Raw genomic sequence first — 17,729 nt, 5'->3', positions numbered from 1 at the left:
AAACCGTAAACAGTTTTAACCCAAAATAATTCCCCTGCGCTCAAGGACATACTTTTAGGGCCTACCTAATAAACCCCTTGATGCGGCGTAGTTTTGCTTTTGGAAAATGTGTTTGGTATATGCATCTTTTAGTCCAACTCGTAGCGACTGGCAAGACTACACTAGGCTACTCGCGCATTTTAATAGAGATTGGACAAACGAACGGGGGGAACCAAAACAAAGCAACGCCGCTTCTTCTGAGTGGTTTCCGCCTAGACCGGATCAAACGGCCTGTTGTAAACGGTCACCAGGCTTTCCCCCGAGAAAGCCTGGTGACGCGAGGTTAAATTGGGACGGGTTTGGGGCAAATTGAGCCTACCGGTATATTAATACATGATTGTACAACATGGCTTGTAAACAAATGACTGCGCACAAAATACACAAAGGTACCGTATTTTATTACATATAGGCCTAGTTTATCAAGAGAGAAGATTGTAGGCCTATAGGTCTAGCTTAAAGCTTATTGAATAGTAACATGAGCTTTTTAAATTCATGGTCAATGTAGTTCACCAGGGGGCAAGTTGTGCCAAATACACTTCTTTTTTTCTCTGTGACCAATCAATCATTTGTGAACTAAGCAGGGACATGCTGGGCCCCTGATTCAGCCCGGGAAAAAGAGTTGGAGAGGCCCTCATTGCGCGCTATAGAGAGAGAGATCTCTCTATAGCGCTGCTGCTTCTCAAAGATTTGTCATTTCAGATCATGACAATAGATTGACAAGCCAGTGGGCCAATTACATGAGTTATATTTCGTTGTTGTCGGGTGGAAACCTTGTCGGGTCCAAAACCGTTTGTTTTGTATTTATCATTTTAAAAATGATTTAAACTAGTGAAAACAGCCGATCTACAAGCACACAACGCCTCGCACCGCGAGGCGTTGTGTGCTTGTAGATCTGCTGTTTTCACTACTTTTGTGTGACGGCCTTGTATGATGAAGCAGGGCTTTACTTTGCGAAAAGTCGAGATAAGAGGTTTCTGCCCGACAGTGACGTTTTATTTTAATTTTTTTCCTGATGGCCGGCCTGGACCGGACGGGAATGAACCGGCCGTTCGGGAGTTGTCCCGCTTTTCCCAATGGCCAGCAAGTCCCTGGAACTAAATATCTATTATATACTTATAACTTTTTAGTAAAAGTTTTTACATTTTAGTATCAGTGATAGGCTACTAGTCGGGATGAATGGAGAGTTTTAGGATCCCATTGTAGCCTAGCCCTAGCTAGGTAATATCTTGAATCTCGACTTAAACTGTTGACTGTAGGCTACGCCATCTCTAATGGCCTAATCTGCATAACAATTTAGCACTGTTAACAGTGGTGTAAAGTTACTAAGTACATTTACTTAAGTAATGTACTTAAGTCTTAAGTACAGTTTGAGGTATTTGTACTTGAGTATTTCCAATTTCCAATCATTTTACTTCTACTCCACTACATCCCATGCAGATCCAAATATTGTACTTTTATTCCATTACATTTATTTGAAGACTTTAGTTAGGCCTACTAGTTACTTTGCAGATATATACATTTTAATATTATAAAACATACATAAACCACTTAATAGCCCTATTTTATACCATATAGGCTATTTGAAAATAGCCGATCTACAAGCTCACGACATGTTGCGATGCGACGCATTGTGAGCTTGTAGATCTGCTATTTTCAAACATTGTGTACTTTTGGTACTTAGAGTACATTTTGATGCCCTATACTACTATGGCTCAATACTTGAGAAATACTTTCATACGTTTACTCAAGTACATTTTGAATTCTGGACTTTTACTTGTAACGGAGTACATACAGTGCAGTAGGCCTATTGATATTTTTATTTAAGTAAAATATGTGAACTGTTGACTGTAGGCTACGCCATCTCTAATGACCTTAATCTGCATAACGATTTAGCACTGTTAAGCAGCTAATTAAAAGAGAAAGTCCCCTTTAAAATCATTCCGTGGGGGCGTGGTGGTGGTTTGGGGGGTCGTCTTGACTTGCTATCAGCACTCAGCAGCTCCGTCAGATCAGACCCAGCAGGCTACGGTTGGAGAGAGAAGTGACCGCAGCAGCAGCGCTCTCTCGTTGGCTGAGCGCTCCGTAGCGTCACTATACAGTGAGCAGAGCGCCAGGCAGCAGGCAGCATCCCTCCCTGCTCCGCTCCGCTCCACTCCACTCCTCCCACACTGTAGAAACAACTGGAGTCGCTATAACCCGTGGTGGGCTGCGTTTGTCCGTCATACCATACGGATCACCTGGATAAGGAGCTTATGAGAGTGTGTGTGTGTGGGTGCGCGTCGCGTCGTTGATGTGCGTAAAAAGTGACCAAGCCACCGAGGAACCGAGGAGGATCTGTCTTGATTTCCCCAATAACCCCTAAAAAAAAAAACAGTTTTCCAACTCACTTTTTTTGATGGAATAGTTTCACCAGAGGACACGTTATTATTATGGCGATCAAACTTTTACATCTCTTGCGCGTAATGGTGATCCTGGAGTCGTGCCGTGGTAAGATGGTGAGATCGGAGGACGCGTCCAGTGGAGCGGCGGTGTCGCCTCCTCGTGCCCGGGCCAGCGGCGGCGACGTGCCGGTACCGCCGCCGGGGACCCCCGGAGGAGCCTCCTCTTCCTCGGAGGAGCGTCGGCCCGGCGCGGCGCGCCAGAGCGCACTGCACCGCCGGGACATGGTCTCCGTCAACATGTTTAAAGTCTACGAGAAGTACAGCAAAGAGCCGAGCAGCAGCAGCCACAAGGACGGGAACACAGTGAGGAGTTTCAAAGCTGCCCCTGGTGAGTGCAGTGGTCTCAAGCTTTTAAGTCCGTTATACCCCAGTGCATGGTTCTCAATAGTGGGCAGGGGCGTCACAAGGGGTAGGAAAGTGGGACTGAGTTACCAGGGCCCATTTGGAGGGGCCCTAGTAACTTTAGCTATTGAAAAATAGCAGATATACAAGCTCACAGCGCGGCACCGAGTGCCGCGCTGCGAGCTTGTAGATCTGCTATTTTTTTAAAGTCGTGAAAATGTGCGCAAATCTTTGAACATATGTCTTTAAGTGAACATTTGTAAATCAAATTTTGCTTCTGGGGGTCCCTGGAACTAAATATTTTGAGATGGGGGGGTCCTTCACATGAAAAAGTTTGAGCATCACTGACATGGAAACATAGGTTTCTTGGCACACATTTTCACGATTTTTCAAAAATAGCAGTGTGAGCTTGTATATCTGCTATTTTTCAATAGTTAACATTCATGGGGGGCCCGCAGTGAATCCTTGTACCCGGGGCCCAGAATTTGGTGTGACGCCCCTGATAGTAGGCCTACTATAGGCTAGCCTACTGCAGTGGTAAATACGGCAAAATAATCATATTTTAACTGGGGACCCCTCATCCCTCCCGCCCTGACGAGCACTAAGAGTTGAGGCATTACATTTTTGTATAACATGGTTGTATTCTGCCTCTAATATTTGACCATTTGGCCAATGTTTAATATGTCATTTTAGAGGTAGGCCTATTAAAAAGTCTTAAATTGTCACTTTAGAAATGTGCAGAGACCTTCTATAATTAAACATTATGTTGGTTTGTTTACTGTTGAGAGAGAAAACAATGTTGCACATCTAGTTAATCATCTGGGGACCCCCAAAGGGGACCCCCTGGGGGTCCCGATCCACAGGTTGAGAACCACTGTATAGGCTACTGCAATGCTTCTCAAACCTTTTTAAGGACCCCAAAAAATGACACTTATTCGCCCGCGGACCCCCATTTGAAAAGATATGTCAGGGACCCCCATAAGAGAAGATCTTTGAGGCTCTTGCAGTGGTTCCCAACCATTTTAATTTCAAGGACCCCCTATTTCTATCTCTGAGACCCCAAACTATTATTGTAAAATCAATGTTAATTTAACCAACTGGTCCATTTGGTTCCATTTGTGCACTCTGAGTTACAGACACATAAGGGTCCAATTGTTTCCTAACTATCATTTATCTGGGGACCCCCTGGAACTCCTTCAAGGATCCCTGGGGGTCCCCTGACCCCACTTTGAGAACCATTGGGCTACTGTATATATTTGTTATAATTTCAAGGATCTACAGTTTTTATTCCACAGACAGTGTAAATGGAACCAAATGGACCCTTCCATTTGGTTCCATTTGTACAGTCAGAGTTGCAGACCTCAAAGGGTCCATTTGGTTCTATCAACTATTGATTGGTTCTATCAAATGCCTGGAACCCCCTCAAGGACCCTTTGGGGTCCGAGGACCCCCTTACCTCAACGCAAAACATTAAAATGGATTTTCATTCAGTGATAGAGATATCCATCTATCTTAATTACTGCGCAGAAATGACACATTGTAGCCTACTGTGGACTAGGGATGGGACGATACGCGATATTATCGTTTATCATGATAATAAACACTCATGATAATCGTATCGTGGAGATTTAATTTATCGTGATATCGTCCTCCGTCATGCACTGGGATCAATTCACCTTTTATTTGCCAAGCTGTACCACTTAAACCCTCTAAAATAGTATACACAGTGGTGTGATATTGATTTTAGAAGTGTGGGTCCTCTAAATTCATGACGTCATGCGCGCACACTGTTTTTATTGTGTAATTAGTGTGCATATGAGGCGCGCGTGCGTGCAGAAAAATAAGTGTGGGCTCACCGAGCCCACGCGAGCCCATGCATGGCATCTCACCCCCTGGGTATACATACTTGGTCTTTTTTCACTCTATCAAAATTCTTTGCCAAAAATAGACGATCTACAAGCTCACAACGCGTCGCAACATTTTTTGGCAAATTTTTGCACCTCAGGATAATGGATTTTTAGAAACTTCTAATAAAGGTCTTCAATCAATCAAACACACACACAAAGGCAGGTGTTTAGTTCATCATGAAGCAGCCCTAGTGCTCTCTCTCTCTCTCTCTCTCTCTCTCTGTCTCTCTCTCTTCTCTCTCTCTCTCTCTCTCTCTCTCTCTGTCTCTCTCTCTCTCTGTCTCTCTGTCTCTCTCTCTCTCTCTCTCTCTCTCTCTCTCTCTCTCTCTCTCTCTCTCTCTCTCTCTGTCTCTCTCTCTCTCTGTCTCTCTGTCTGTCTCTCTCTCTCTCTCTGTCTCTCTCTCTCTCTCTCTCTTCTCTTCTGTCTCTCTCTCTCTCTCTCTCTCTCTCTCTGTCTCTCTCTCTCTCTCTCTCTCTCTCTGTCTCTCTGTCTCTCTCTCTCTCTCTGTCTCTCTCTCTCTCTCTCTCTCTCTCTCTCTCTCTCTCTGTCTCTCTCTCTCTCTCTCTCTCTCTCTCTCCTCTCTCTCTCTCTCTCTCTCTCTCTCTCTGTCTTTCTCTACACTACGGGTATATCGCCGTTGTCGGGTGGAAACCTGTATGTCCAAAACCGCTCGTTTTAATCATTCAAAAACATTTACATTTACTAAACTAGTGAAAACAGACGATCTACAAGCACACAACGCCTCGCACCGCGAGGCGTTGTGTGCTTGTAGATCTGCTGTTTTCACTACTTTTGTGCGACGGCCTTGTACGATGAAGCAGGGCTTTGCTTTGCGAAAAAACATACAAATCTGAAACTTGGGAGATACGAGGCTTTCTGCCCGACAACGACGATATGAGATAAAATATCTTCCCCTCCGCACCCCGTCAGGGCCGTGTGATTTAGTGGTACCCCGGAGTGGAGCAGTTCCGAGTAGCACTAATTCCCCAGTAGCAGCAGCAGTCTAGGTGTTAGACAAGAGGCCATTATCACGCCAGACACACGGGAACGCCTCGGAGGAACCCTCTCCTTTAAGCACTTCCATATGGCAGCAGCAGCCAGCAGACCCTTACAGTGCTAGTAGTGGACGCCGGCCTCGGCACTGTTTGTCTTTCAGACGTGCAGAGAGGCTGTGCGGTGCCGGCCTGGAAGTCTGCGAGACGAGAGGTTTGAACTCCCGAGAAGTGGTCTGGAAGTCAAGAGGATGGGGAGGGTGGAGGGTGGGGGGGCGGCAGTGGCGTCAGTTCAGAAAAAGCTAAGGTATGGCAACATGACTGGTGTCTTGCACGCGCGCCTTCGCACGCGTGCAAGACACCAGTCATGTTGCCATACCTTAGCAAACAAACATGATACATTTATTTTAAGAAGTACAATTTATTTTTTTCCCCTGTTTCTACGGTTTCTTGGGCTGGATATGGTAGCCTGGAATGGTTGTTCAAGTGCAGCTAAACTTGGCATGTTAGTAAACGTGCCACAATTAACAATAATGCATTGCACCTGTGCAGCTGACCTGCGGAACCTGGGAATATACCATTTTGTCAAGATGGGGAGAAGACAAGTGTGGAGAATATAATTATAATACCTTCTGTGTGGAGTTTGCAAGTTCTCCCCGTGTCTCCTAGGGTTGATACCCTCCAAACCAGGGAAATCCCCACTGTCAGGTGAAAAGAAGCAACTTGGACTCCTCATGCATAGAAGGAAGCATGAGGTCAGTCCTTTGTCTCCCCAGGCGTGGCAGAGGGAGAGCAGAGCCCAGGATTATATAGGCAATTGGCACTGGGTGAAAATGGGTTACAAAATCGTGGGATAAAAATTATAAAGAGATAATACCTTGTTAAAGTGACCATTTTGTTACATTTTGTATTTGTAGTTATTTTACTGTAATTTAACAACATAATAACCAGCACAGATAGACAAAGAAATATTCATGGATTTATATTTATTTATAACTTTTATTTCCCCCCCTGGACCCAGGGTATGGCAGCTGCATACCCCTGCCATACCCAATTGACACCCCTGTCCTGGAAGTCAAGAGGATGGGAGGGTGGAGGGTGGGGGTGGGGGGCTGTGCTGCTGCCGCTGAAAAGGTCTGTTTTTTTCGTGTCAGTCAAATGTGTTGGGGGAGCCGGAGGAAGAAATGGCTTTCAAAATAAATAGCTATGAAATGTGAGACTTTGAGTTTTGATTTGAAGGCGAGCGGACCAGTTGGCTCCCCTTTGTATTGTTTCCTTTAAGGAGACAGTTTGGAAAGCCGAGAAGGGGGAGACATCACAGTGGGAGGCGTAAGAAGTGAAGGTTCTAGTGGGAATCCGTCCTAGGTCAACATGAGGCTTCGCTGATTGGAGGGTAAACCACTTGGACCGATCTCTGGAGACTTTTAAGCCGGCGGTTCTCAAAGTGGGGTCCAGGGGCCCCCGTGGGGTCCTTGAGGGGGTCCCCAGTATAGCATGAAAATCAGTGTATGCACTTTTTAACACAACTTCATACTGTGACCATTTTCTTCAAAATATTTGAATGACTTTAAAAAACATTTTAACGACACAAACCTTCTCCTTATGGGGTCCCTTCCACAAAATACTTTTAAGACGCAGGTCTGTCCCTTGCACAAAATATGAGGAGTCTGCGGCCAAATAGATATGGATACATTTGGGGGTCCTTGACATGACAATGTTAGAGAACCACTGCCTAGGGATGGGACGATACGCGATATTATTGTTTATCCTGATAAAAGACACTCACGATAATCGCATCGTGGAGATTTAACTTAATCGTGATATCGTCCTTATGCACTGGGATCAATTCACCTTTTATTTGCCGAGCTGCATATCCGGTACCACTTAAACCCTCTATAATTGGTAAAATGTACTTATACGTACTTGATACATCCTTTTTTCACTCTCTATCAAATGTCTTTGCCAAAAAAAAATAGACAATCTACAAGCTCACAACTAGGGATGGACATCGGTATCGGCCAATATCAAAAATCAGCAGGTATCATATAAAACCGGCCGAATCGGTGACACTGACATAAATACCGGTTTTATGCCAATTGTGTCTATGGCACTGCACAGCATGATGCCCTGGTCCTGTGACTAAAGTAAACATTAGCAAGTAGCAGCCAGTCTACTTAGTGGCAGCCTACAGAATACAGATGGTGCTGGTTACCGTTGCAATGTAAGGATATATTCCATAATCCTGTGTCAATGTCGTCTCCAAAAAGGAGAAAAAAAGCATGTGTCACCTGCTTTCCTCCTGCCTAGTCCAGACGGTCATATTAGACTGGATATTGTCTGTGATTTTTCTAGTTCTTAGCTAAAGAAATTGGTATCGGAAAAATCGGTTTTGGCAGGTCAGACCTTCATAAAACCGGTGGATCGGTATCGGCCAAGAATTTTGCAATCGGTCCATCTCTACTCACAACGCGTCGCGGTGCGACGCGTTGTGAGCTTGTAGATCTGCTATTTTTTGGGCAAATGTTCCTCTCCAGGATAATGGATTTTGATCATCGCGATAATATCGTAAATCGCGATTTCTTTGGTCACAATAATCGTGATATGACATTTTCATATCGTCCCATCCCTATCACTGCCTTATAGAAGCTTATAAAGCTTATACAAATAGTCTTGTGTTAATGCAGATCACACTCACTGAATCCTAACATTGTGTGTTGAGTGTGTCTGTATCCAGGGGCGTCACAAGGGGTAGGAAAGTGGGACTGAGTTACCAGGGCCCAAGGTGGAGGGGCCCTAGTAACTTTAGCTATTGAAAAATAGCAGATCTACAAGCTCACAGCGCGGCACCGAGTGCCGCGCTGCGAGCTTGTAGATCTGCTATTTTTGAAAAGTCGTGAAAATGTGCGCAAATCTTTGAATATATGTATTTTTAAAATGAACATTTGTAACTCAAATTTTGCTTCTGGGGGGTCCCTGGAACTAGATATTTTGAGATGGGGGTTCCTTCACATAAAAAAGTTTGAGCATCACTGACATGGAAACATGGGTTTCTTGGCACACATTTTCACGATTTTTCAAAAATAGCAGATCTACAAGCTCGCAGCGCGGCACTCGGTGCCGTGCTGTGAGCTTGTATATCTGCTATTTTTCAATAGTTAACATTCATGGGGGGCCCGCAGTGAATCCTTGTACCCGGGGCCCAGAATTTGGTGTGACGCCCCTGTCTGTATCATTCACTGTGCTCCAACATCCCCAGGAACCCAGTGGTGTAAAGTAGCTAAGTACATTTACTTAAAGGGGAAGACCACCCATTTTCAATATTGAACTGTGTCATTCATATGCCTTAGAGGAGTTGTGTGGATATACATAAATAAAAAGTTCCCCCTCTTCTGTGTTGCCTAGAACTGGAGGATTGATTTTGGGGTTTGTATTGTAAAGTACAACTTGATGACATCACACATTGTACTTTACAATACAAACCCCAAAATCAATCCTCCAGTTCTAGGCAACACAAAAGGGGGGGAACTTTTTTTCTATTTCCACACAACTCCTCTAAGGTATATTAATGACATAGTTCAATGTTGAAAATGGGTGGTCTTCCCCTTTAAGTACTGTACTGAAGTACAATTTTGAGGTATTTGTACTTTACTTGAGTATTTCCAATGTCCAATACTTTTACTTCTACTCCACTACATCTCGGACCCAAATATTGTATTTTTACTCCACTACAATTATCATATTTAAAAACTTTAGTTACTAGTTACTTAGCAGATTGATTATTATTACATAATTACATTTGGGCCAATTGAAAATAGCAGATCTACAAGCTCACAATGAGTCGCGATGTGAGCTTGCAGATCTGCTATTTTCAAAAGATTTATATACATTTGAAAACCTGAAAAGGGACATTCTGCTTAATGAGCATAATGATACTATTTGGTACTTTAAGTACATGTTTATGCCAATACCATTGCACTTTCACTCAAGCGAATTTTGAATTCCGGGACTTTCCCTTGCAACAGAGCACTGCTATATCGTAGGGCATTACTGTAACGACTTGTAATTTTTGCAAGTCGACTCGACTCAGTAAAAAGTTGAGTTGAAGTCGACTTTATCGTTTGATGACGTCATCACATCACACACGACCCACCAAATATTTTGGGTTGATTAACTTAATGTGCAACATTGTTTTCTCACTCAACAAACCAACATAAAGTTTAAGTGTATAGAGGGTATCTGCACATTTCTAAAGTGCCAATTTAAGGACTTTTTAATACCTCTAAAATGACAAATTAAACATTGTCCAAATTGTCAAATAATAGAGGTAGAAATTGTGAAAATAGCCGATCTACATGCTCACAACGCCTCGCATCGCGAGGCGTTGTGAGCATGTAGATCTGCTATTTTCACAATAGAACCATGTTATACCAAATGTAATGTAGCACTGTAATATTGGATCATTCCGTCCTTGACAATAAGCAATCCTACTGTTTGAATGCTGTACAGACGCACACATTGAGCATTTCTTTTTCAATTTCGACTTGTGCAATGACGTCGACTCAGTCGACTCGTTGACTTTTTCGTTAATGCCCTGCTACATCACAGTATTGATACTTGATAGTATTAATAGTATTGATACTGTTGATACTACGAGTAAAACGTTGGGAGTACTTTTCCCACCACCGCAGGAAGCTCGGAGGACAGAGAGGGGTTCCGGTTCAAGTTGCAGTATTGAAAACATTGGTGTAGGGCTGTCACGATTATGACATTTTACATGACGATTAATTGTCACTCAAATAATTGCGATTAACAGTTTAATTGTGTATTTGTCGTTGACAATTACATTTCTGTTTGGCTTTTAGGCTTTGAAGTTGCACATGGCAATCAGGACACATAACCTAAATATACAGAGAAATTACATACATATTTGACAACTTAATACTTAAAAAAGAACATTGATAGTGGAAATAGCCGATCTACAAGCTCACAACACGTCGCATGGCGACGCGTTGTGAGCTTGTAGATCTGCTATTTCAACTACTTTTTGAAAGTGTTTGTAACTACAGGTATATTAACATTTCTCAACATGGAAACGATTATGACGATTACCTCAAATAATTGCGATTACTTCAAATAATTGCGATTAGACGATTATGTAATAATTGTGACAGCCCTACATTGGAGTAAAATACTTATGAAATACAGAAAGAAATTAGACAACTTACTACTTAAAAAATAACAATGATAGTGGAAATAGCCAATCTACAAGCTCACAACGCGTCGCGATGCGACGCGTCGTGAGCTTGTTGATCTGCTAAATGTATGAACATTTTTCAACATTCACCATTATGTAAAATAATTGCAGGAACCTCAGAGGGCAGAGAGTGGTTCCGGTTCAACCTGTCCTCCATCCAGGAGACGGAGCACATCCTGTCCGCCTCCTTTCACTTCCTGTACAAGAGAACCCGTCCCCACCAGCACCACCCGCGGCCGTGGCCCTGCCGGCGCGCTCACAGCCCGTCCTGCGGCCTCGACCACCCTCCCCCGGCCCTTCCCCCGCCCTCGCGGCAGCCGCAGCTGCTGCTGTTTTCCCGGGGAGGAGCGACGGCGGCGTCCCCGAGCGGCGCGTTGGGCGAGCAGCTGGGCAACGTGACGCTGCCGCCGCCGAAGAGAGGCTCGTGGCAGGCCGTCGACGTCACCGCCCTGGTGCGGCGGGCCAGGGCCGCGGAGGAGCCGCTGCTCGCCGCCGAGTTTGACTTTGGAGCGGCGGTGAGATCGCAGGTAGGCTCGTCACTGTTGTTATTGACCATACTGCAGGACAGTGGTTCTCAACCTGTGGGTTGGGAACCCCAGGGGGGTCCCCAAATTATTTTTGGGGGGTCCCCAGATGATTAACTTAATGTGCAACATTGTTTTCTCACTCGGCAGTAAACAAACCAACATAAAGTTTAAGTGTATAGAGGGTATCTGTATAGCGGGTATAGAGGGTATTTCTAAAGTGGCAATTTAAGGACAAACTAAACATGGCCAAATTGTCAAATGCTAGAGGCAGAAGTTGTGAAAATGGCCGTGTTGCGAGGCGTTGTGACATGTAGATCGGCTATTTTCACAATAGAACCGTGTTCAAAATGTAATGCCTCAACTCTTAGTGCTCGTCGGGATGGGGGGTCCCCAGTTAAAATATGATTACTTTGAGGGTCGTGGCCTGAAAAGGTTGAGAACCACTGCTGTAGGACAGACTCTGCAATGCCAAATCCCAAGGGGGGGGGGGGGGGGGGGGGGCATTACAAACTTGTAATGCATCAAAGTGTTGTAAAAATTGGCCTTTTGACCATAGCACATAGTACATTATTTATTTGATTATTGGAGGAAGCCATTGTCAGTCATTTCTTTAAATTGAAGATACATTTAGGCTATTTGTCATATCAGCCCTGTATACATTTTGAAAGTAAAACAAGAAATGTACATCTTTATACGTTACAAAGTTCATGACCAAAAACTAAATTCAAGCGTTAATCGCAATGTATGTGTACGACCCTCATGGCAGGCCCAGCAGAAGCAGGTGAAGGCCCACGCCGGCCCGGAGCGTCCGTCCTCGGCCAACCTGCCGTACATCCTGGTCTACGCCGACGACCGGGTCATCGACGAGCCCAACAGCGTGGCCATGTCGCTGCAGCGCTACGGGCCCTTCCCGGGCGGCGACGACGAGCGCATGCGCCTGGCGAACACGCCCGCCTCGGCCTCGGCCCCGGACCCGGACCCGGCCACGAGGACCCGGAGAGACCTCCTCCGCGGCCCTCTGTCCCCCGCGGACCAGATCCAGACCAACGACCTCCCGGAGGTGCACTTCAACAGCCTGAAGAACCACGAGCTGTGGCAGAGCACCTACTTCCCGCCCAAGGCCAAAGCGGCGGCCGCGGCCGCGGCCAAGCACGGCCGCAAGCCGGGCCAGGAGAGCGTGAACGGGGAGGCTCAGCACCCGGGGCTCACCCAGGCCGGCAAGCCCCGGGTGCTGAGCTTCGACGAGAGGACCATGAAGAAGGCCCGGAGGAGGCAGTGGAGCGAGCCCCGCGTGTGCGCCAGGCGCTACCTCAGGGTGGACTTCGCCGACATCGGCTGGAGCGAGTGGGTGTTGGCCCCCAAGGCCTTCGACGCCTACTACTGCGCCGGGACCTGTGGCTTCCCCATCCCCAAAGTGAGTAAACTAGCAGTATAGGGATGGGACGATAAGCGATGTTATCGTTTATCGTGATAAAAAAACACTCGCGATAATCGTATCGTGGGGATTTAATTTATCGTAATATCGTCCTCCGTCATGCACTGGGATCAATTCACCTTTTATTTGCCGAGCTGCATATCCGGTACCACTTAAACCCTCTATAATTGGTAAAAGTTACTTGTAATATACGTACTTGATACAGTCTTTTTTTCATTCTCTATCAAATGTCTTTGCCAAAAAATCTCACAACGTCGCAATGCGACACGTTGTGAGCTTGTAGATCTGCTCCACCCCAGGATAGTGGATTTTGATTATCGCGATAATATCGTAAATCGAGATTTCTTTTGTCACAAGTAATCGTACCTCGGTCGCCGCACTGTGAGTTTGTATATCTGTTATTTTTCAATAGCTAAAGCATTCAATAATTCTAGGCCTAAATGGCTTCAGCTCAGTGAAATCATCAGTTCCTTACACTCTCAGCCTTGACGCTGGGAAAACTCTACCACCGCGGCCGCTGCGTAGCGCCTCATTTATGATGCATCCTGGGAGCTCATTTGCTGCCCGCCGCACACACAGAGATCTGCTTGTGACATCATCACTGGATCACATGTGACCCTGTCGTAAACCTCTCTCTCTCTCTGCTTTCTTGTCTCTTTCCACTGAGGCGTCCAGACAGACTGAATGGCTTTACATTACTCTACTCATAAAACACACGTCTGTCGTAACGCTTTCATCCTGCGCTAGCCCCGGAGATTACACTGGTTCCCAACTCTTTTTTTCCTCCCCCTTGGAGCCCCAATAGGGATGGGACGATATGAAAATGTCATATCACGATTATTGTTACAATATTTACGATGTTATCGCGATAATCAAAATCCATTATATCCTTGGGCGGGAACAAAATAGCTGACAAGCTATGTGACGCGTTGTGAGCTTGTAGATCGGCTATTTTTTGGCAAAGACATTTGATAGAAAGTGAAAAAAAAAGACTGTATCAAGTACGTATATTAATTCTAGAGGGTTTAAGTGGTACCGGATATGCAGCTCAAGGTGAATTGAACCCAGTGCATGAAGGAGGACGATATCACGATACATTAAATCTCTATGATAAGATTATCGTGAGTGTTTTTTTTTTATCAAAATATACGATAATATCGCTTATTGTCCCATCCCTAAACCCCCATTTAGTCCGATAAAATTAAGGCAGAGGTTGGACAAAATTGTATTATTTAGTTTTTCAACTGATTCTGTTAGGAAATTAGGTCTACTAGCCAGGATAACAAAACAAATGCTTGCAATGGATTCAGCATCATGACAAACCCCTAGTTAGACCCCTCACATCCTACTTAAAGCTGATTTTTTTTCTGGGTATTTTCCTCCTGTATAGAAAGTCGATGGGAGCCCAACTTGATTTGGCCACTGTGGGTATTTGCAGTGAGCAGATCATGGTAGATTTTTTTTTCCTAACAGAATCAGTTGAAAAACGAAATAATACAATTTTGTCCAACCTGAGTGTATTTTTCCCCTAGATTTACTAGACTAATTCTTACATCTGACAGAAGCTGCATGCACGCAACACTTTGAATTTCCTTTCACAATGTTGGACTGTTTCTGACAATATGATGACAAAACAGGCATGCAGGGGTGAAAGAGGCTGAAAGCAAGTCATGATTTTGTGCAACATGTCTAAGACCTGACAACCGGCTCCAAACAGACATGGCCTCATGCGCTGAACTTTGGCGCCCCCAAGGGGAGGGCCCTGACCCCAGGATGGGAAACACTGCTGTAGTGTATAGAGCAGGGTTCCCCAATTAGTTTTCCCCAAGGGCCGAATTATGTCTAGGGTACCAAGCCGAGGGCCACAACATAGCAGGGGGCGACGGTGGCGTTCCCTCTACTCCAGCGACAGATATCGTCACTGTCGGGCAGAAACCTTGTATCTCCAAGTTTCAAATGTGTACGTTTTTTGGTAAAGCAAAGCCCTGCTTCATCATACAAGACCATTGCACAAAAGTGACAAAACTAGTGAAAACAGCAGATCTACAAACACACATCGTGAGGCGTTGTGTGCTTGTAGATCGGCTGTTTTCACTAAATTAGTAATTTTTTTAGACGATAGATACAAAACAAACGGTTTTAGACATACAAGGTTTCCACCCGACAACGACAATATACTAGTGTTGTTGTTGCTGTTATACCACCATTATTACTGTGGTTGGTGGGGGCCAGACAGTAGCCTCTCGCGGGCCGCAAATGGCCCGTGGGCCGCCTATTGGGGAACCCTGGTATAGAGCATCGCAGCGGAAGTGGTTTACTGGTGTCACTTAAAAATCGCCCATTCATTTTCCCCATAGACTTTTACAAAAAATATTTATAACAATAATGTTAAGCCTCGAACAAAGCCATCCAGGATGGCAGTGAATCATGACCATACAAACTTTGATCCTATGTGAAAACATATTTTAATATTACATTATTTGATATACTACATTTAATAAATACCCTTTGTTTAGCGATTTTCAAAACGTTCTTTTCATAGAAACAAAGGTCTCATGTTCATGATTCACGGCTTTGTTTGAGGTTTAACATAATTGTTATAAATATTTTTGTAAAAGTCTATGGGGAAAATGAATGGGCGATTTTTAAGTGACCCCAGTACCACTTCCTCTGCGATGCTCTATAGACTAGACTCTTCTAGAACTTAAGATGGCTCAGGGGCCACTCAGCAAAATACAAAAAGTCCAAGGGCCGCAAGCTAAAAATGACAATCCTATTTTGGACGTCAAGACAATGATTTTGTAACACATTACATGGGTAGTCTAAAAATTAAGGTAACACGCAGAAAACAGACACATTTCCGTCTATATGGCCAATCCTCATTGAGCAAAAAAAAAAAAATGTCATGGAATGATTAATGACAAAATAGCAAAAAACATCTTGTATAAAACAAGACAAAATAGTTTCCTGGAGATCTTTCAGAGAAACTGAAATATGACATCAGAAATATTGTATCCAGACTGAAAGTTGACAAAATATATTTGTATTGGTATGACCATGACAGGCCGCATAGACGTGCTGCAGGGTCGCAGGTTGAATACCGCTGCAATAGACCAGAGGTTCTCAACCTGTGGGTCGGGGACCGCCAGAGGGGTCCCCAAATTATTTTGGGGGGTCCCCAGGCCCAGATGATTATTAATGTGTAACCTTGCTTTCTCTCTCAACAGTTAACAAACCAATATAAAGTTTATAGTGTATAGATGGTATCAGCACATTTCTAAAGAGACAATTTAAGGACGTTTTAATACCTCTAAAATTACATGAGCATGTAGATCAGCTATTTTCACAATAGAACCGTGCTATACAAAATGTAATGCCTCAACTCTTAGTGCTCGTCAGGGTGGGGGGGTCCCCCCCAATAGTAGACCTACAGTACAAGTTGAGCTTGTAGATCAGCTATTTTGGCAATGATATTTGGTGTAGAGGGGAAAAAGGAGGAGGCTTACTGCATCACAATCATTTTAGCCACTTTATCCATATTTTATGTGGCTATAAAAGAAAATAGCAGATATACAAGCTCGCAGCATGTCACTTTGTGCCACGCTGTGTGTGGCACAAACTATGCTTTGAGCGTCCAGAAATGCCTTTTTTTCAGGTCCCCCTATCAAAGCGACGTCGCGGTAACAATTTTTCTTTTCCGTGTGAAAGAAAACATCCCGATCTGTATGGACACGATCGTGGCTTCCGTGGTTCTTCAAAATAAAGTGCAGTCAATAGCGGCACACGGTATCTAAATAATTCATTATAGTGTATATCTGAGACTAAAAGTGTTAACTGGACATTTTTTTTTAAACACAGTAGATTACTTCTCTTCTAGGGCAGGGGTTTTCAAAGTGGGTGGCGGGGCACACTGGGGTGCCGTGACGGCAGTCCAGGGGTGCCAGGAGATAATTTGATAATATTTGGAATTCATTTGGACACTTGAAAAAACATTTTAAACTTGAAATACAAAGCTATTTTCAGTCAGTTCTAACCAAAATGGCTATTATCTCAAAATTTTCCTCGCAACGTAATCACTAAAATATCGTCACTGTCGGGCAGAAACCTTGTATCTCCAAGTTTCAAATGTGTACGTATTATGGTAAAGCAAAGCCCTGCTTCATCATACAAGACAGTCACACAAAACTAGTGAAAACAGCCGATCTACAAGCACACAACGCCTCGCGATGCGAGGCGTTGTGTGCTTGTAGATCGGCTGTTTTCACTAGTTTAGTACATTTTATAGATGATACCGGTATATACAAAATGAACGGTTTTGGACATACAAGGTTTCCACCCAACAACGAAGATATTTATAAGGTGCTGGGAGTGAAAATTATAATGTAGGGGTGCCTCGGATTAAACAAATATTCATGGGGTGCCCTGAGACAAAAGTTTGGGAACCCCTCTTCTTGGGATCCAAGCTTACCCAGGCCGGCAAGCCCCCGGGGCCAAGCAAATATCAATGTGGGGGTCCTCGACATGCAAAAGATTTGAGAACCACTGATCTAAGGATCCTCCGTCTCTTGTCTCTTCTTCATCTTCTCCCTATAAAAAAAGGTGGTCCGGCCCTCCAACCACGCCACCATCCAGAGCATCGTCCGGGCGGTGGGCATCGTCCCGGGGGTCCCGGAGCCCTGCTGCGTCCCGGACAAGATGAGTCCCCTCAGCGTTCTGTTCCTGGACCCGGACCGGAACATGGTCCTCAAGGTCTACCCGGGCATGTCTGTGGACACCTGCGCCTGTCGGTAG

At 44.6% G+C, this 17,729-nt stretch overlaps 1 protein-coding gene across 1 annotated transcript; it reads left to right on the top strand.

Annotated features, from left to right (window-relative positions):
* Positions 1-2,501: 2,501 nt before the first annotated feature.
* LOC308303209 (growth/differentiation factor 10-like) lies at positions 2,502-17,729 on the top strand (the record flags this gene model as incomplete). The annotated part of the gene is made up of 4 exons (XM_080747533.1): positions 2,502-2,808; positions 11,088-11,503; positions 12,270-12,917; positions 17,538-17,729. 4 exons carry the CDS (start codon positions 2,502-2,504, stop codon positions 17,727-17,729), a joined length of 1,563 nt encoding a protein of 520 aa, XP_080603659.1.

This window comes from Nannobrachium achirus, assembly GCF_963921795.1.
Source record: "Nannobrachium achirus genome assembly, chromosome: 18".
NCBI lineage: Eukaryota > Metazoa > Chordata > Actinopteri > Myctophiformes > Myctophidae > Nannobrachium > Nannobrachium achirus.
This window is presented reverse-complemented; position numbering and strand designations above follow the sequence as displayed.